Source organism: Oryctolagus cuniculus, chromosome 1, assembly GCF_051225735.1.
Source record: "Oryctolagus cuniculus isolate XC-2025 breed Fujian yellow rabbit chromosome 1, ASM5122573v1, whole genome shotgun sequence".
NCBI classification, from domain to species: Eukaryota; Metazoa; Chordata; class Mammalia; order Lagomorpha; family Leporidae; genus Oryctolagus; species Oryctolagus cuniculus.
In genome coordinates, this window is record NC_142867.1 from 190,800,854 (window position 1) to 190,820,861 (window position 20,008).

The 20,008-nt window shown below is 41.7% G+C and overlaps 2 protein-coding genes across 12 annotated transcripts in view; both read right to left on the minus strand.

Moving 5' to 3' along the window:
• Nucleotides 1-9,854, minus strand: part of LOC103345755 (RNA exonuclease 1 homolog) — a 41,048-nt gene extending 31,194 nt beyond the window's left edge. For 2 of the 9 annotated variants that reach the window (XM_089318029.1, XM_089318018.1), the window contains exons 1-5: nucleotides 9,517-9,841; nucleotides 5,529-5,668; nucleotides 5,008-5,088; nucleotides 2,596-2,794; nucleotides 1,661-1,779 (exon numbers count right to left, since the gene is read on the minus strand). In XM_089318029.1, coding sequence (XP_089174155.1) covers nucleotides 1,661-1,779; nucleotides 2,596-2,794; nucleotides 5,008-5,088; nucleotides 5,529-5,668; nucleotides 9,517-9,826 — 849 coding nt within the window. In that variant the 5' untranslated portion in view covers nucleotides 9,827-9,841. Of the gene's footprint in view, nucleotides 1-1,660; nucleotides 1,780-2,595; nucleotides 2,795-5,007; nucleotides 5,089-5,528; nucleotides 6,662-8,399; nucleotides 8,658-8,812 lie in introns of those variants that run through there. The other 7 variants (XM_089318041.1, XM_089318033.1, XM_070053160.2 and 4 more) reach the window with 6 other exon arrangements.
• A 52-nt stretch (nucleotides 9,855-9,906) lies between these two features.
• MOB3B (MOB kinase activator 3B) overlaps nucleotides 9,907-20,008 on the minus strand; it is a 237,140-nt gene continuing 227,038 nt past the window's right edge. For 2 of the 3 annotated variants that reach the window (XM_089318052.1, XM_089318045.1), the window contains exon 5: nucleotides 17,802-18,269. Coding sequence is in view for 1 of the 3 variants with exons in the window: in XM_089318042.1 (XP_089174168.1) it covers nucleotides 11,188-11,461; nucleotides 12,697-12,850; nucleotides 15,861-15,917; nucleotides 16,854-16,898; nucleotides 18,195-18,269 (605 nt within the window). In the remaining 2 variants the exon portion in view is untranslated. Of the gene's footprint in view, nucleotides 11,462-12,696; nucleotides 12,851-15,860; nucleotides 15,918-16,853; nucleotides 16,899-17,801; nucleotides 18,270-20,008 lie in introns of those variants that run through there. The other variant, XM_089318042.1, reaches the window with a different exon arrangement.

Here is a 20,008-nt window from a genome sequence, read left to right on the forward strand (position 1 = left end):
CTGACCAACATCCAGCTAAGTTCACAGTCTTTCTTTCTTCCTTAAATTAATACACCCTACTGTTTTTCACATACATCATTAAAAAAACATCTGAACTTAAAATTTATGGGAACCTTGTATATACTCAATATTAAAGTGATCCCAATGATACACAATTTTACTGTTTTCTTTTACAGGACTTGGTAAACACTATGAGCATTCTGGAATGAGTTAATGAACATTCTGAAATGAGTTTTGGAAAACAAAAAAAGCCAACACTACACGTCAGTAGTTGTTTCCTTGTTGTGCAAAGACATTTTAGAAAGGCAGTTGTGGGGCCGGCGCTGTGGCGTAGCAGATAAAGCCGCTGCCTGCAGTGCTGGCCTCCTTGTGGGCACCGGTTTGAGTCCTGGCTGCTCCACTTCTGATCCAGCTCTCTGCTATGGCCTGGGAAAGGAGTGGAAGATGGCCCAAGTCCTTGAACCCCTGCACCCATGTGGGATCTGCACAGCTCTAGCTGTTGTGACCACCTGGGGAGTGAACTAGCAGATAGAAGACTGCTCTCTCTGCCTCTTCTTCTCTGTGTAACTCTTTCAAGTAAATATATAAATCTTTAAAAAAAAAAAAAAGGCAGTTGTTGGGGTGTACCAGGTTAAGCTGCTGCTTATGATGCCTGCATCCCATATCAGATTTCAAGTGCTGCTCTCTGCTTCCAATCCAGCTTGCTGCTAATGCATCCTGGGATGCTGCAGATGAAGACTTAAGCACTTGTGTCTCTGCCATTCACAAAGGAGACCCAGATGAAGTTCATGGCTCCTTACTTCAGCCTGGCCCAGCACTCGCCATTTTGAGCAACTGGGGAATGAACCAGTGGATGGAAGATCTCTCTCCCTGTTTCTCTGCTTTCCAAATAAATGGGTCAGGCCAAAACGAGGAGCCAGGAACTCCATCTAGGTCTCCCACATGGGTGGCAGTGACTCAAGTACTTGAACCATCATCACCTGTTGCCTTTCCAGGCAGATTTGCAGGAAAGTGGATCAGAAGTGGGGTGGCTGGGACTTGAAGTAGGCACTTAACATGGGAAGCAGGCCTCCCAAATGACAGCCTAATGGCTGTGCACAATGCTAGTGCCACAAATAACAACAACAAAATAACACAAAACAAAAAATCATTAAAAAATGGGGTGAGGGAGAACACCAGCAGGTAGTTTTCTGCTACAAAATATTTGGGAGAAAAAAAATCACTGACACAAGTACAGGGAAAATGAAGTTACACTGTCCTATCACTGATGGTGTTATTCTCTCTCTCCCTCTCTCCCTCCCTCCCTCTCTCACGCATGCGCACACACACACACACACACACACCCCACACACTCACTGGACATAGTTCAAAGGTATAGTTCAATGTGAAACATTTTTGAAAAAAGTATCAAAGTAGTTTTTAGGCATAAAAGATGTCTAATATTTCCATGGATAGCAAAAACAAAATATTTTTCAAAAAATAAAAATAACTATAGTATAATGTGATAACCTATAAAATGTTGATATTTCTCTCCAATGGGTCTGACATTTATCCAAGTTCGGGATCTTCAGAAAGAAGAACATAGGCACACTTTCAGGGACTCCATATACATAGGAAATGATGACACGAAGCTTTTGTGGTCCGCTTTAGGTCATGATACCTTCACAGGAAAAGCAGCAATGCTTCTCACAGGAATATGCGATTTGCATGTTTTTCCAGATGGATTTTCCTTTGAAAGAGCCATGTCCAGCTGAATGCTGTTTGATGTGAAGGAATTTTCTAAGAAGTTTGAGTGAACAAGAAAAAAAAAAAAGGTAAATTTTAATGATATTTTATGATTAAGGTTTATTCAAATCATTGGTTCAACATTTTCAAAATTCCTTTTAGGTTTAAAATATGCATGCTTTTCTTGAAGAAAACAAAATTCAAAAACATAAGAAAATTCCCCCAAACAAGCCCAATATAGCTAAGAACAAATTTAGCTAAGATTATAAAGCAACTTTACTGCATTTAAGAGTACTTATAAAATATGAGTATTATCTGTTGCATACAATTTATGGATAAACAGTAAATACTTTTTTTTTTTTATTTTTTGACAGGCAGAGTGGACAGTGAGAGAGAGAGAGACAGAGAGAAAGGTCTTCCTTTGCCGTTGGTTCACCCTCCAATGGCCGCCGCGGCCGGCGCGCTGCGGCCGGCGCACCGCGCTGATCCGAAGGCAGGAGCCAGGAGGCCAGGTGCTTTTCCTGGTCTCCCATGGGGTGCAGGGCCCAAGCACCTGGGCCATCCTCCACTGCACTCCCTGGCCACAGCAGAGAGCTGGCCTGGAAGAGGGGCAACCGGGACAGAATCCGGCGCCCCAACTGGGACTAGAACCCGGTGTGCCGGCGCCGCTAGGCGGAGGATTAGCCTAGTGAGCCGCAGCGCCGGCCAACAGTAAATACTTAAAGATCATGTCAACTGTATCATTTCACCTAAAACTGTCATTTACTTTACCGTAACTGCTAATATAGGTACCTTATAAGAAATATTTTAAAAATTAAAATTAAATCCTGTTTCTTAAATGAGTGATCCAAAAAGAAGGATTTCCCAAACCTTTCCTCCGAGTCTGGGAGGCTGGACAGGCAAACGCACTCTTCCTGTGTTCTGAAGTGGCAGCAGCAAAGGCCTGGCCACTCTTCCCGGCAGCCTGCATCTGCCCTGCCTGCTGCTGGGCTCGAAGGATTCCAGTGCGGGTAGCCGGTGGAGGGACTGGTCCCCGGAACGAGCTAACGATCTCTTTACTGCTTGGAACCTACAGTGCATCAGCATGGGACAAAAACGAGGAAACTTAATGCTGATAATTTATCCTTTCTGTCAGAGGTTCTTCAGCGGCCCTGGACTTCACACAAAAGTGAATGGACTGCATGAGATTCAAAGCATGCATAATGGCAACATTCTTAGAAAGAATTTATTAAGTCATTGAAACAGGATTTACGAAAATGCTCTCGAAATAGGGAGAACTTATGTGAAACAACACTTTGTATGCAGGTCAAAGTGATAATACAATAGGTAAGAATAGGACATTCTCTGTTAAAGTTACTTGAATTCAATGTTAAAAAAGAATCCTTTGGGAATTGAGGCAAAAGTTATCAAGTGACTCATTATAAGGAGAAATAGGCTAGATTCACACTGCTCCATAGCAACCTTTATTACAAGAGAATGGAACATAATGAGAGAATGTTCAGCTTCAGGAGTAATCTAGAAAAATGTAATCTAAAAGACGAAGTTTTACCTATATCTGGCTTTTGAAACACTCCAGTATCCACTGGGGGAAAAGGTGAGTGGGAAGGGAACTCTCAAACTCTGAGTAGAACTGTCAGTTGCCAGAGCTCGTCTTGGGGGTGATACGGTGAGATGTGTCAAATCTCTTAAGATTACTTTTCTTGTCGACTCACTTCCATTGGTGAGATTTTACTTTAAGGAAATAATTATCGATGACAGCATTTGCTCATAATATACAAAGCACTTCAAAAAGTCTCTGGAAAATGCAATTAAAAGGTAAATTTATTTTGATGCAACAAAATTTTGAAATCCATGTCTTTCTCATGTCATGCATTTGTTTTTAAACTGTAAATTTTGGAAAAAAAACATTTCAATTCCATTTTCCATGAGCTTTCTGAAGTACCCCCATGTGAGATCTGTGGCGAGCATTAGGTAGCACAATAAAATGAAAACTACCAACACCACAGCATTGCAATTAAGCGAGAACAGGGTTAGCCTCGGAAAAAACTTTTCTCACAAGAGGAGGCAAGGGCAACAAGCTTATAAGTACCTCTAGATTCAACTCTGGGAAAGGTGCTTAACATCTCTTTCACAGGAAAGGAAAGTGAAGAACAGAAAAAGACTTAAGTAACTTCTTCAAGGACATTGACTGTGTTGCAAAGTAGCAGAATTGAGATCTTATCAGTGTCTTGGAAGCATTGAGTTTTTTTTTTTTTTTTTAATTTTTTTAATGCCATGCAAAGTTTTGCTTTTAGTGTTCACCGAGTATAGATGATGGAGACTAGACCTGAGAAGTAGAATTTGTATTAAATATCACAACAGAGTTAAAGAAATGCTACTGGCTTCACTACCGCAACTTCTCCTTTAACGTGTCATAAAAAAAACAAAATTACCAGAGGTTCAAATTACCAGAGGTTCAAATTACTTTCCAAAACTAAAACCAACTGGTTATCTGAGTAGTTGCACTTCATAAAGACCCCATAAACACTAAATTCACAAAATCTGAACCATGGCTCCTGGGGCAAATGAACTACATAGTTAGGTTCAGGTTAGTGTCTGGTCACAGCATTTTTGTCAACTTTATCAACCTTGTTTTACGTGTGCATGTGTCTAAAGACTAATGCTAATGGCCAGCTGTACTACAACTCACAACCAAAGATGATCTAATGAATATTCTCTGTAAAGCATAATCATAGTCTTCCTGGGCTTAGAAACATTACACTTAAGGTCCTTTGGTAGCATAAAGTCACCAACAAAAAGCACCTAAGTGCAAAAATATGGCACTAAATAGATGACCAAAATCTGTTTACAGTATGAGACCTGAAACAAGACATTTGTGTTGCCTTCTCTATCAGGTAGTTAAGTTTTTGTTTGTTTTTTGCCAGCCTTTGCATGTCCAAGAATGAACACAAAAGCAGTCTTGGTTTTAAAGTTACAAATACATTTCACTGAGTAGGCCAACTTGCAAATTTTGATCCTGCAATTAATGAGGATCCACTTATAGTTAGAAGCCCATGCAATGACATTATACATGCTTTCAATGAAAACTGTTAGGTAAAAAGGAGAAGTCAAGGACTTGGAAGATGCTCCCTAGTATAATCAGCATATTGACTCCCCACATGTGCCCCCTGGTGGATGACAAGATAATTATTAGATACTTTAAAAGTAGACAATGGCAAAGCATGCCACATTTCAGTTCGAAAAGTTCTGCAGCGGGGGGAAATAAGCAACTAAATGACTCACATCAAATTTGGCAGTGTGTGCAATTCTCTTCTTTGGGCCAGAAGTGCTTCTGTAATTCAACATATCTTGATTTCCTGAAGCCTAAAGAGAAAAAAAGATTGATTTTAGTTTAATAAAGGTAAATTTAGCAAGTTCCTTGCAAAGCCACATGAACCTAAGCTACAAAAATATTTGGAAAATCAAAAATAATTCACAAAAATCATCACTGAATTCAAGTAATTTTATATGCATGCATTCCTATAAAAGAATCCTCTAATTTGGGTCAACAACTATGTGTTACTCTATATAATATGATGCCTTTGGAAACTGACAACTTTGCAAGACAATATTGCTGGCCAGTTGTGAAGACTTTCACCTTGTCATTCCAAACTATTAGAATATTACATATATAGTCTATATATTTCCATATATGATAGTCCATAGATACTATCTGCATATTCCATAGACTATATACAGTAAGTATATGTATTTAAAAGCTCTTTTAGATTTAGGAAAAAGACAAAAGGAAAAAAGACACCAACCTGCTTCGTCTTTTTGTGAGCTTCATTTTCTGTGGACTCACTGGGAATTCGAGGACATGCCTTCATGGTGTTGCCGGAGTCAGGGGCGATGTCAGCGGCAGCAGGTTCCTTACCAGATTCCCACTCGGTTACCTTGCTATCTGCAAATGCAGTGGAATCCTGATGATTGTTTTGTGCTCTGAGCACTCTGTCTTTTGCACGTTCATCTGAACAAGAAATCTGGGACCGGCCTAGTGAGTATGGACATTCAGTTTCTTTGTTTTGAGTATCATAAAACGATTTGAAATATTTCTGGCTCTTTACATAATGTTCATTATGACTATCCTTCAGGGTTTTTTTGTGACCTTCTTTTAAGATATAGCTATCCTTTTCATAACCAAAGCTTCCCTTCTTAGACGTATGGGTTTTAACAGGATTCAAGACCACATTATTTTTCATATCTAGTGGTGTTTCCATCAGTAACGGGGGTGGTTCCGATGTGTGCCTGTCATCTATTTGTGTGGTTAGTTGGGATTTGCCTGTATTTTTCTCTTCTGGGGCACTAATTTGAAGATTCTTCTCCTCCAGGGGTGTGATATTTACCTTTTTATCTTTATTCTGACATTTGGAGCCTCTAAATAGTTTCGATTTCTTAGAAGTAGGCATGAGTGGTGGTGCATCTATTACAAGATCATCATCATCAGAGTCTTGAAGATTTATTTTAATTCTTATTAGTGAAAAAGGTTTTTGGCTTTTGAGGGGCAGGAGGCAATTTTCACCCACATATTTTTTCAACTGGCAGTTCTGTTGGTCAGTCTCATCCTGCTCTGCTTTTGATGTCCCAAGCAACTCCGCAGAATAATTGGGCAAAGGATCATATTCAAGATCAGTTGCTGGACATTTGTGGTCCATCACATACGTTCTAAGCTGACTGTCTTTGTTCCTTGATGGCTCCTTCCATCTCTCCTCTGGCAGCAGGTCATTTTTAGGAAAATCTTGGTTCACATTTGTGTTATTCAAGGAGGCCACAGGGCTCTGAGTTAGTTCTTCAAGCGCTAAAGTAAAATTCACGGGGCTCCTCTGGCTTTCTTCAACTTCCGTCCTGACGGCCTCAATTTCTTTGTTGATTTTTTCTAATTCTTCCATGGCTGTACCTAGCGCCACCAATGGAAAATGACATTTGCTTTATCTTTAAAGTCACTTAAGATGAAATGCAGATTCCAGAATATCCTAGACAAGAAGCTTCCTATCAGGACCTTAACTCTTCAAAACCCATCTTTAACACGGGGGGTAGCTTACTACGTGATCTGTTCTTGGGAGGATGAGAATCCAGTGACCGTCACTGCTAAGTCTGTCAAATGTCCAGCTCATCCCCATGACTAATTAAAGTACATTCATGGGGTCGGTGCTGTGGCGTAGCAGGTAAAGCCACGGCCTGCAGTTCTGGCATCCTAATGGGTGCCAGTTCGAGTCCCGGCTGCTCCACTTCTGATTCAGCTTTCTGCTATGACCTGGGAAAGCAGTGGAGGATGGCCTAAGTCTTTGGGCCCCTGCACCCACTTGGGAGACCCAGAGAAAGCTCCTGGCTCCTGGCTTTGGATCGGCGCAGCTCTGGCTGTTGTGGCCTATTGGGGAGTGAACCAGTGGATGGAAGACCTCTCTCCCTCTCCCTCTCCTTCTCTGTGTAACTCATACTTTCAAATAAATAAATAAATCTTTAAAACAATACATTCATCCGTTTTTAGTACAGTAGATATACATCAGTGGGACAGACCTGGCTCAGGCATAATTATTAAATTACCTCACATGTGATGTGGTTTGGGTACCATCTATTCACCCTATTACCAACTAACAAATAATTTGGAAGGAGTTCAAATAGACAAATGTCACTTACACAGAACTCCATACAGTCGTGTACCTCAATACATCTCCCTTCTCCATTAGAAACAATTATTTGAGGCCTAAGTCTTTCCTTCATTTAGCAGGTCTCAACATTCTCACCGGGATTCCTGAAGTCTGTAGAATGGTTTGAAAACAAAAGGCAAACCCACACAACCGTAAGGATCTAAGAATCAGGAAATGAAACTCCAGAGCAGCTAATTCCACACTCCTGGGGAAATCCAGCACTGAGACAGGAACACCTGCTATCCACAACTCACACCTCGCTTGAAGTGATCACTTTACGCAACGGCCTGGTGGCTTCATTCTGCATTTTAACTACAGATTCACAACCTCTTCCCTTTTGCCAAGGCGCACTTTCCTATGTCAAAGTCAAGACAACTTACACACTTCTCCCATCTGCCAAATAAGACATGTCAGATGTGAGGTAAGGTCCAAACTACATCTCAAAAGTTTTTAGCATTTTAGATAGCCTATGCTTTGATAACATACACATTTCCTTTTTATACAGTAAACTTCCTCTGGCTCAACAGTCTTTCAATTTACCAGGCATTTTCTGTTAAGAAACCAACTCCATTGAAATACAAAATGGAAGGAAAAACTGGCACTGCAGGAGGGAGAAGGAGAGGAAAAAGCAGAGCAAGCAATGTCCCAGGACCCACTCATAAATGCCCAGATCTGATTTCTTTTTATATAAACTCGTGATAACCAGCCAGATATGCACATGGCATAAACCGGGTTGAAGGCAATTGCAACGAGTTGGGAAAGGCTGTCAAACACTTGGAGGAGTGTGTGTTACTACCCAAAAGGCAGATCCAATTTCCCTCCAGACCAGTTTAAACGTCCTTTCTTCGCCAGAATCTAGATTGGAGGGTTCAGTTGGAAGTGCTGAGGGGCAGCTCCTCTGAACTCGTAATTACTCCATGACCCAAGCTGAATTAACAAGGGCCCAGCGCCAAGTCCCATTCCACCTCTTCAACCCGAGCCCCTCACCTTTCACCAAAGCAGAGGAAGCCCCTTAACAATTAACTCGCGGGTAACAGAGGCAGAGGCTAAGACCACAAAAGACCACGCACAGACCAGCTCACAACCAGCAAACCCGCCGTGCTCCTTCTAGAAGCCGGTCTAGCACCCTGTGCTCCCAAGAGGAGGCACTTAACCAGTCCCAGCACGTGGAGCGCGCGCCCGCCGCACGCTCACACCCGGGGCCTCCTGCCCTGCGCCCCGCCCCGCCCCGCCCGAGCGCCTCGCGGGCGCCTGCCTGCTCGCTCCGTTGCCGGGCAGCAGCGTCCCCAGGTGCGCTTGGGACCGCCACCCGTCCCGCCAACCCCGGGAGGCCGGAGCTGCGCAGGTGTCAGGTGTCGGGCCACCCTTGCCGTAGGAGGGACAGGAGAGAGGGACAATACCAGCACTTTAGGCTTCGCCCCGCGGGGTGCCACGCTGGGAAGATTAACTTTCTGGAGCCAGTCTGGCCATAAGCACCCCAGGGCACGCAGGGCATCGGAATTCAGCTCCAGGACAAGGAGAGCGCAGTTTAAAGTCCCACCTTGTGTGCTGGAGGAGAGGCAGGCGAGGGCGCATTGGGAGAAGGAAACGAGAGGGCGTTTCAGACCGCGGAGAAACCCATAGGCTTCCGTGCTCTGGCGGAGAAACAGGTGGGAGGCCAGAAACACCTGCTCAGAAATGGCACAGGTGTACCAGGGCGTAGAGCCCCGGACAAACGAGGAAACCGGCAGCGGGGGCTGCGTGACCGTCTCCTGGCTCATGGACCTTGTATGCCCCATCCTGCGCCCTCAGATGGCCTTGAGCGCATGTTACAATGGTACCAGCTGTCTTGGAGGGGAGGAGGAGGAGCCAAATTTTAAAAATTTAGTTAACACTTTTCTTTGTGCCTTTAGACATTTGGGCCAGGGTAACTGCACTATATAGACTCATTTCCCTTCTCTACAATGCTGTTTTTCAGTCCTGGAGACAAGTTCTGGGATTCAAAGGTGACTCAGCGTCTGTTTCCAATCAAGAGTGTTCTTGGTGCTTCCCAAGGACGGGCAGAAGGAAAAGGCGGGAACAGTTGATCCTCAAGCCCTTCCGCCTCCCACACGCCCTTTCTCACCCTTGGACTCTACAGGACTCCTGTGCACCTGGAGCTCTTCCAAGGGGCTGGACCTACTTGCCTCAGCCAGCTCCCACTGCGCCTCCAGGTGTCTGAACTGGCAGTGCAAACGCTGACATCCACCCCTGGGGCTGTCAAAAGGGCACGGGAAGTGGCAAAAGTAACCAGCAGAGGGTAGCATGGGCTGCTGCGCAAGGCGTACCGTTGCCGGCTCAGCAACTGGCGTGCTACTGGCAGAGCCCAGGCAGCGCGCACCTCCTGTGCTACTACTCTTCCGCCGACGGTGCCGTCTTATGTAGGCCATCAGCATTCTAAGGCGGGGCTTCGTCGCTTTCCCATCCAATGGTGAGCGCCCCTGACGCTGGAGACTGGGAAGAAATGGCGGGGCGGGGCGCCCGGGGCGCCCGGGGCGGGGTGGGGGTGGGGGGGAGCCGGAGAAGGGACGGCAGGGCGAGTGGCAGGTGAGCTCATGCACACGTGCGGAAGAGGCATCATTGAGATCTAAGCCCGAAGCAGGGAGAACGGTTTCCCAGGAGCTGAAAGAACACCTGGCTGGACGAACTCAATGCCTCTTGGATTCGGCGTTTCTCGTGCTCCGAAAACTCTCACTTCTGTAGACTATTCACCTTCTAGGATCAGGTAGAGAACCCAGTCTGGAAGCGCGTGAGCGCTTTGTCCCTCGCTAGCAGGTGATTCTAGGCAAGCTAGCTGACTTACCTGAGTTTGGAGTTCTTGATCTGTAAAATAAACTCACCTTTCATAGGGTAGTTGGACTCCCTGAATGTACTAAAATGCTTAGCACAAAGTAGGCACCCAAGCAATGGAAGCTATTGTTGTGGTTAAGAATTGAGGACAAGGAAACCCGCCCCAGGAGATCCGACGCGTGTCCCTAAAATCCTTCCACTCAAAAGCAGTTCCTAAGGAAACATGCCTATCCAGTTTACCTCCTTCGTAAACTGAAATACTCTGGTGCGGAGAATCTCAACCGTCACTACTCGAATTAGTCTGTGAGATGCTTTGCTGTCGGAGCACTAGTGAGCGCCCACTACCGGGAGGAAGAGAGAGGAGCACTTCAGCTCTCCAAAGACCTGGGGGACATGAACCCTGCTCTGGGAATTGCATGCTGGGATCCGCTCCTTCCCTCCTCCTCTTCTGGAATACCGTGTTATCTCAGATGGTTATGGATACTTTAGAAATGTTAGAAAAAAATCTTTTTCCCTTAATTTGCCCCATGAGAGCAATCCTGATGACTTTTAAACAAGAATTCTAAGCAGTTTCTACCACTAACTTAGTTAGGTTCACCTCTTGATGGCCCAACTGTTTTGGCGATTAAACATGAACAGGTGTGTTCTTTTTGATTTGGAGGTGGCGGTGGAGAGCATCCTGAGAGTCCTCAAAATGCCCCACCAGTCAGACAAATATCTAAATGTCCTCATTTAAAAACGAGTCATAAGTCGCTCTCCGGGGTGGTTTTTTACTTGATGAGTTTTCTACACCTTGAATTATTTCCTTGTGTATTTTCCATTAAATAAATTTTAAAACTGAAATAGCTTTTATTGAAGATGTCCTTCTTTTAAGACACTAGAAAATGTAAATGTCTCAGCAGTTTCAAAATCATGGCATTAGAATGAGACAAAGATTTTTTTTTTTTGACAAAAGAGTCAAAGTTATCTATTTTTCCTCATTTGGTTCCTCACTGTTAACTAAGTCTGACTCCTCATTCATGCCCGTTTCATCTGAGCCCGTGGAAGTCATGTCCGTCAAATTTTTAGATTTTGACCTTCTTGTGCCTGATTTTCTCAAATCTGAAGAAGTGGTGCCCCAAAATGTGCTGCTCTCTGCACTCTTAGAAAAAGATGTGTCTGATACACCTTCTGATGGATGAAAATAAGAAAGAGTGGCCAGCTCTGGGTTGATAGAGTATTGACTCTCACAACTTTTATAACTGAAAAGGAAAAGAACATATATCAAGAATTGTTTTTAATTGTGTACATTTGTAATTCAACTTAGAAAAGCATTCACAAAAATTAAATTCCATCCAGTGTACTAGTTACTTAACATTATATAAATGATGCTTTTTTTCCCCTTAATTGTAAGTTTATTATATCTAATACCTGTGTGAATGAAGCATGTTTTAAACCCCAAGTCTAGAGTTTAGAAACCAATTTACTAAAACAGGAAAAGCTGCTTTAATAAAAGTTTAATCTGAAACATGTACAAAGAAACTGAATTAGGGGGAATAAATAGCTAGGGTTGTCCCCAAGAAATACACCATTCCTCCAAAGCACGACCATCAAAAGAATGGAATTCATAATTGTGAACATGAAGCAATCCTGTTGGGATTTTTAAAGTAATCTGTTAGTATAATAAATTTTAAATAATCCCCTCAATCAGGCTTGAGCTGAATTTGATATTTTTGTAAGAAAGAACAAATTGATAAGCCTTAATGTGTAAATGTAACACAGAGACATGTTATTTTTTGAAGGCCTTGAGGCCTGCTTGAATGAAAAATGTTAGACCCTAAGAAGATGGGCTCCTTAGAACAGGATGTGGGGACTTTTGGTTCCCAAGCTAGTATCACGAAAAAGCAGATCTAGAATCTATATCCTTTTCAACTGACTAGGGGTATCTATCCCTAGTTAACTAACATACTAGGACAGGGTGGGTATTTGGCATAGAGGTTTAAGTGCTGGTTGGGTTTCCTGTATCCCAGATTGGAGTGCCTGGTTTCAAGTCCTGGTTCCGTTCCCCATTCCAGCTTTCTGCTAAGGCACACTGTGATAGGCAGGGTGATGGCTCAAATGCTCAAGTCCTTGCCATACATGTGGGAGACCTGGATAGCATTCCCATCTCTAGCTTTGGACTAGTCCCAGCCCTGGCTGTTGCAGGCATTTGGGGAAGGAACCAGTAGATGGGAGATCTCTATCAATTGCTCTGCCTTTCAAATAAAATTAAAAAAAAAAAAAAAAGTATTAGGGGCAAAGTTTAGGTAGGATATTCCCTGAGAGGCAGTCCCATGTTCCTTCTGCATAGGGGAAATAAAGTCAAACTGAACACTTTAAATATTCAGGATAATTAATATATTTGGGAGCCACGTATTCCTAACAATCTCCTAGCGAGCAGAGAGTGAACTCGACATGCTGCGTTGGTTACGAGGACTGCAGAACTCTGCAGACTTACCTCAGCTGCTTCAGATTGTATAGTGTGGCACTACAGAAGGCCAAGAGGGTGACAAAAAGGAGGAGGGTCATCAGTGCGATGCCCAACATTAATTTGAGTTTGATTTCCTGCAGCTCTGACAGTTTGTCTTGGTTTGTAGCATTTACATCAGAGCCTGAGAGGAAAGAAAGAAAAGGCAATGGAAAAGAGCGTGTTTGACCTGTTTTCCGGGAGGAGTAAGGATTGCAGAGCAAAGGCAGAAAAGCCCTCCACCATAAAGGCCAAGGCTACTCCCTGTGGCAAGTTCTCTGTTCTGGTCCCTTTAACCTTCATGGCCACGTGGAGGAAGTGCCCCTAGCTGCAGTTTACCGATTCACAGGTGCTTATGCATTGGCCCATGGCACACAGCTGCGAGTGAGGGGCAGAATCTGTCTTTACGTTCAGGATACCAGATGTCAAAATGTGTCTGTACCAGACTTTGCTGACTTTACTACAGACCAGTTGAAGTAATCTAACGTCTCTGAAGAACTCATGAGGAAAAGTGATTAACTTACAAGGGGCCATTTCCTCTAGAGAGTGTATGCTCTACTGTTGGGAAGCGCATTTTTCTTTTAAGCTATAGAGATGGTGTAGTGGAAGACTCATGAGGCTTAAGAGTTAAATTTTCCATTTTATTACTGAGAGTATGAAACCAAATGTATTTGATATTACATAAAGAAATGGAAAGAACTTATTTAGCTTTCTAAAACAAGTTAATAAAATTGCCTGAATCCAGAGATATTAAGAGCCTTTTTACTGCATCTGTTAACAAACATCTATCTTTGCTAGCAAATTTTCCTTCTTCCTGAATATATATCTACCTTATGGGCCATTTATTTAAGGATGGTTTTAGATGACTGTGTGTTGGTTCTTTGCTTTTCCAGCTCCCTATGCCCCCACCCAAAAGTTCCAAGGCCTTTACTGTTTTCCAGGTAATGGTATTTAAGCAATATGCAATGACTAACTCCCATGTCTACATTCTCTGCTTTTTAAAAATTATAGTTGTCAGGGCTGGTGTTAAGGCAGCCGTCTGAAGTGCCAGCATCCTATATGGGCACCTGTTTGAGTCCTGCTGCTCCACTTCCAATCCAGCTCCCTGCTAATGTGCCTGGGAAAGCAGTGGAAGATGGCCCAAGTGCTTGGGCCCCTGCACCCAAGTGAGAGATCTGCATGAAGCTCCTAGCTCCTGGCTTTGGTCTGGCCCAGCCCCAGGATGTGCACCATTTAGGGAGGGAACTGTTGAATAGAAGACCTCTCTCTGTCTGTCCCTCTCTGTCTCATTCTCTCTGACTCTGCCTTTCAAATAAATACAATAAATCTTAAAAAAAAAAATAGTTGTCAAGTGTGGCTTGGACCATGTAGAGTAACATATGCATAGTTGTCAATGACTGTTTTATCTAGCTTTGAGGTTGATTATTTTGTGAATACTCAAACAAATTATGTTTAAATGCTAAATTATGTTTAAATGCCCCTAAACAGCTTCTCTGTTTCTTCAATGTGTTTTTATAAAGAGGCACGCTTATAGCTTCTTGTGAATTTACATGACAGGGTGGTGATCACACCCAGAGAAGGGTTTAGAATTTCTAATCACTATAAGCTTGGACAGATTTCCTTTTAAGCTTCAGTTTCCATATCTATAAAATGAAGATAATACCAACTTCAGGATATTGCTGTGAGGACCAATCTAATGATGTAAACCAAAGTACTTAGCATGTAGTCTGTGCTCAAAAAAGAAAAATCAATAAAGCTCAATTTAATCACTTCAGTCAGAGAACTTACAAAGTATGTCTAAAATGACCCAGCAGTGATCATTCCTATAAATAACTTCTCTAAACAAAGACCACTTGCTCTTTTTTCTTAAAGCACCACATGACAGATGAGTACACTTGCCAAACGCTCCTGTACAGAACTGAGGTGACAGGACTTAGATTAATCACCAGATGCCATTTCTTTTTTAATCATTTGTTTGTATGACAGGTTTGGAGGGGAAATTAGCATATTGCCTTGTCATGAAACTTTCATCCAACTCAGGAGTTTTTTTTTACTCTTCTGAAAATAATCAATTCATTAGTGAAAACTGTATTCAGAACTCACATTCATTGCCAGTGAGACTGCAAATGGTAGCAGCCACTCTGGAAGACAGTTTGATGGGTTCTTACAAAGCTGAATGTGATCCAGCAATTGCACTCCTAGTTATTTACTTTCATGAGTTGAAATTTATGTCCCCACAAAAACCTGCACACAAATGTTTATACCTCTTTTAGTCATAATTATTAAAAGTCATATGCAACCAAAATGTTCTTTAGTAGGTGAATAAACTGGGAAAAATCATACAATGGGATATTTTGAGAAAGAGAAATCAGGCTGTCAAAATATGGGGAATTGTAAATGCATATTTCTAAGTGAAAGAAGCCAATCTGAAAAGGCTACTTACTGTATGATTCCAACAATATAACATTTGGAAAAGGTAAATATGTAGCAAAGGTAAAAAAAATGGGTGGTTGCCCAGGGTTCAGGCAGAGAAAGGAATGGAGGGATGAATTGCTAGGGGCATAGGGGACTTGCAGGCAATGACACTTCTGTCTGAAACGGTGTTGGTGTTATCCATGACACTGCATTTGTGAAAACCCACAGAATCATACAACACAAAGAATAAACCCTCGTGTTAAATAGGGGCTTTGGGTAATAATCATATCAGTAGGTGCAAATCAGTGTTCATAAATCGTAACTAATGGACCACACCAATGCAAGATGTTAATAATAGGGGAAACTGAGGGAGATGGGACATAGTAACTCCCTGTATGAGTATTTTCTGCTGAAATTATCTTTGTTTAAATTCTTCTTAAAAATAAAATCTCTTTTTAAAAAAGACCACGTTACTCATGTGTCCAGTCCTCCACCCGGTTTACCTGTTTTAGGAGTAGAATCTTAAAGAGGAAGATGATAATGGGTGTTATCTGCAAAACAGTAACCGGAGAAGAATACGCAGGAGCGTATTACTCCTAAAGCAGTAAACAGCCTCACCCTTGTGATGTTAGCTATCACAGTCCCCTCCCTCACACAGTACGCCTCGCCTGGGGAAACAGTATTGCCATGCTAAAATGGGTGTGAATATTTATGTATTAAGTGAAATACTTTGTTCTTACCTGGAATTGGTTTAAATAAATCATTTCCCTCGAACCCGGATGTTGACTGAGTTAAAGCTGTTAAAACAATAAAGTGATGTTATGGTCAACAGTTCTCACAAAAAATATGTGTATAAATGTATGTGGATGTGTGTGTGATACATATAGTCTGTTCTAATTATTCAAGGTAGTCATTATGTTCTGCATAGCATAAACATCACTATAACTCATGTATTTTCTCTATCACAGCCTTCCTGCACTTAGGAACACTAAACAATTTAACGCTACTCTTGAGGGCCAGCTCAAGGTGTAACTGTGCATGCCAAACAATTAAAATTTTTTGACATTTGTCGATATCCACAAATGACCATAAAGGTGTTACAAGTACTGATTTTGGAATGATAGAAGTATTAGCAAGTAAATGATTCAGAAATCAAATACAGAATATGTGAATAATGAGGATTGACTGAATATGGTATGTACTGCACATTGTCTTGTTTTTACATCTGTGACACATTCATTATAGTTATACAGATGTTCATCTATATATGCACATAATATTTATGTGTGAATAGATTAATGTGTAGACTACATTTCTGTGTGTGCTTATGATATATGCATTACTGTTATACATGTATGTATTTTGCTATATTCTTTACATTTATACATGTGTTTCTATGTGCTTCTATGCACAATGCTACTTGTGCTAATTTTAATCATGAAGAGATCTTAGACTGGGCAAGAACCTTATTTAAAAGTTTTAATCATAAATTAAGTTGAATGACTAGATTTTAACATTTATAGGAAAAATAAAATTCTTGGTGGGGAGAGAATCAGAAAATGTGTGACACTTTATCACCTTGCTGGGTTTGTTTTGCATTTGTTTTTACATGTGGCAACAAAATATTGGCATACTGACTCCATATTAGACATATTTAGGCAGATCTTGGCTTCCTTACATAAAATTTTAGAAAACCAAAACATTTCCCCAGCTACCTATCTGTATGCATTTACCTTTGGCTAACATTGTCCAAAATTCAGGCAGATTTGGGGTTGTTCCTGTTTTAAAAAAAGAACAAAAATAGCTAATATCACAAACAAAAATAACAAAATAAGATATTTTTAGCCTTAGTAACATTCATTCATTGGTCATTTAGGAGTTAGAGTATAACTAGAGCTCCTGCCATGTGCCGGACCCAAAGCAAATGTGTCACAGGCCTAAGCTCAAGGAACCCACTGTGGCGCAGACCAGAATCACTGTTGGTTATGTTGCAGGCTAACGAAAGCTCTACTAGACAGGCAGAGGTGGCATGCACAGGGCCCAAGTCAACTTGGGAAGGCTGGGAACCCTTGAAAAGGCAGGTGATGCTACAGTATAGGCTTAAAGGACTAGAAATTGTTCACTAGGCAAGCAAAGCAAGGGAGAGTTATTCCAGCTATGAGGAAACAGAATCATAAGCAGGTTGAAGGAGCTCTGGGAGCCTCAGGTAGTCTGGAGTCAATTATATGAAAGGGGAATGTGACCAGAGATGAGACTCTCAACTTCTTGCAATGCTTGGATTGTCTCAGGCATGAACGCTTGGTTAAGAAATTAAACATGACCTCAAACCTAGTAGTCAGTTACTGAAGATAGTTCAGAATGGGGTACCAGGATGATCAGGTTTCCAATTTGAAGTATATCCAAAAGTAAGATAAGTTTGGTTTGTTAGTGTTAAAGATGCAAACAAATTCAAAGTAATCCTACTAGAAACATACTTAGACTGTATGAACTGGAGAAAATGACAGGTAAGTATCCATTGTCTTCAATTAGACCACTCATTGAGAACCTTAGAAGAGAGCCATCCTAGGTTGTTAAGACTTCACAAATATTTCATAAGGAACAATATTCTTGGTAGAAGACCACAATGGTGATTTTGATTTTTCAGCCTCCCAAACAAATAAAAACTTAAGAAACACTAACAGTTGACTCTAACCAGAGGTAAGTTTATTCCTTAAGCAGGTAATATTTATATTATCTATCAAAATAAATTATATTTAAAATACATCCAATATGTTTATATTTATAAATACACATTAAATTATAAATATATATTTGATCTGGATATAAATATGTATTTCATTAAAAGAAAGTTACATTTCTAAAAAGGCTCACTTCCTATTCCTTGTCAGATACATCTGAGAAGTGCCTGTTAGATATTCACCATTTAAAAGATTTCCGAGTGACTTTAAAATATAGCAACATAAATTCTTTAAGCATGCTATTACTTTATGTAATGCTCAGAGTAGTGAATCTTAAATTTTTAAGTCATATAATGATATGCTCCAGGTATGAATACAGTGTAGTAATTTTAATACTTTGAATATTTTTATGAGAGGGTTCTGAAGGTTTTTCTTCACTGGGTTTTTCAGCACTTGCATTGCCAAGTTTATCTAGGAAAAGGAATAAAGGGTTATCAGCATATAAAAATACTGACTCAACATCTGTGATTAGGCATTTTTTAAGTAAAAAATGGAACAAACTAGAAGAAAGACAAGACATTGATATTTTCCTGAAATAAAGAAAGGGAAAGGCAAACCCACGTGACAATGGCTTGCCTGAGGTGGGATTCATAGGCCTAGAATTTGTGAAAGAGGAAAGGTAGGAAACACAGGGCCAGGGGCAGGCGACGTACATCCTGTTGGATGACACAAGTGGTTTGAGATGGTTACTTGCACGAGTCTTGAGATAATATTCTCCATGTAAAGCAGCTTGGCTGCTGGACAGTGTAGTGACAGGAAGCAGGGAGACACTCTACAGGGTTTTGCATGTAAAGATTTTGGACTAGAAATCTAGGATTTGCAGGCCTAACTTAACACCTGTATCAGTTTATAATGCGTCCAACTGGAGGGACTTATGTCACTTGGTTGGGAATAATTGCGACTGGGGGGTCATTTTCCCCCATGTAGCTGGTCATTTCAGTGAACTTTGCTTATACAGGTGTCAATAAAGTTCTGAATAGAGTACAGCCAGCCCCAGTATTGGGGAAATTCTAGAGAGGCGGAATGAATTCAGAATTCAGACTGAGTTTACATACCCATTTCAGGAATCTTTTAAACAAGTTTTCATTATTTTCATTGGGAGGCAGACAGAGACAGAGAGATAGAAGGAGAAAAAAAACTGCAATCTGCTGATTTACTCCTCAAACGCCCACAACAACCCAAGCTGGACCAAGACCAAAGCAAAAAGCTGGGAAAGCAACCCAGGTCTGCCACGTGGGTGGAGAGAACCCAATTACTCGAGCTATCACCTGCTGCCTCCCAGGATCCGCATCAGCAGAAGCTGGAGTCAGGAGCCAGAGTTGGAAACAATCCGGGCACATGGCCGTCTTAATGGATCTCTTAACTGCCAGGCCAAATACCCACCCCCATTACAGTCATCTTCAAGACAAGAAGGGATGGAAAAGAGAACCCATACTGGAGTTGATATACATCCAGACAAGACTTGAAAAATTAAGTAATCCTTAAAATCTGCTATGCAACTCTTATACTCTACTTTGGAGAAATGCACCTGGTTTGCCTCATCGTACCCTCCTTGCCCTCAGAGTTATAGGGACTTTACTTCTGCAAGTGATCTTGACTCAAAGTTACTCTGGAGATTTCCATTTCTGCCAGGTCATCCCTACTGTGCCTGCCTGTCCCCTGTGTCGGAGCACCACTTAAGATGGCAGGGATTTCCTATGCTAATTCAACTTTCTTTAACAAGCCTCCAGAAGCCTGAACTGTGGGACCAGAATTCAGCATTTTGGAATCTTTTCCTTGGGTCCTGTGGTCCTCAATAACCCATATCCTAAGGGAATTTGAGGCACCTGATCCACTTAGGAAGAGCTGGGTTTCTCTTCTCATCCCAAATAATTCAAAATGCTGTTTGCTGTGAACACGTAAGACTTCCATGAGCGATTTATCTAATTAATGTGTGTCTTTGAAATGTCACGTTCTAATTTAAATGCCAAGGCTTAAAATTACTCAAATATTCCACGCTTGTCAAGTAGCTTTATTAGAAATCAGGCATTGCTGAGTCTGGCTTTTTCCAACATTGAAACTGCCACAGCCAGAAACATTCTCTCTGCCTTGTTCAAAGCTGAAGATAAAAAACAGTAAGGAGTACAAGTGTGGCATTTAAGAAAGATGTA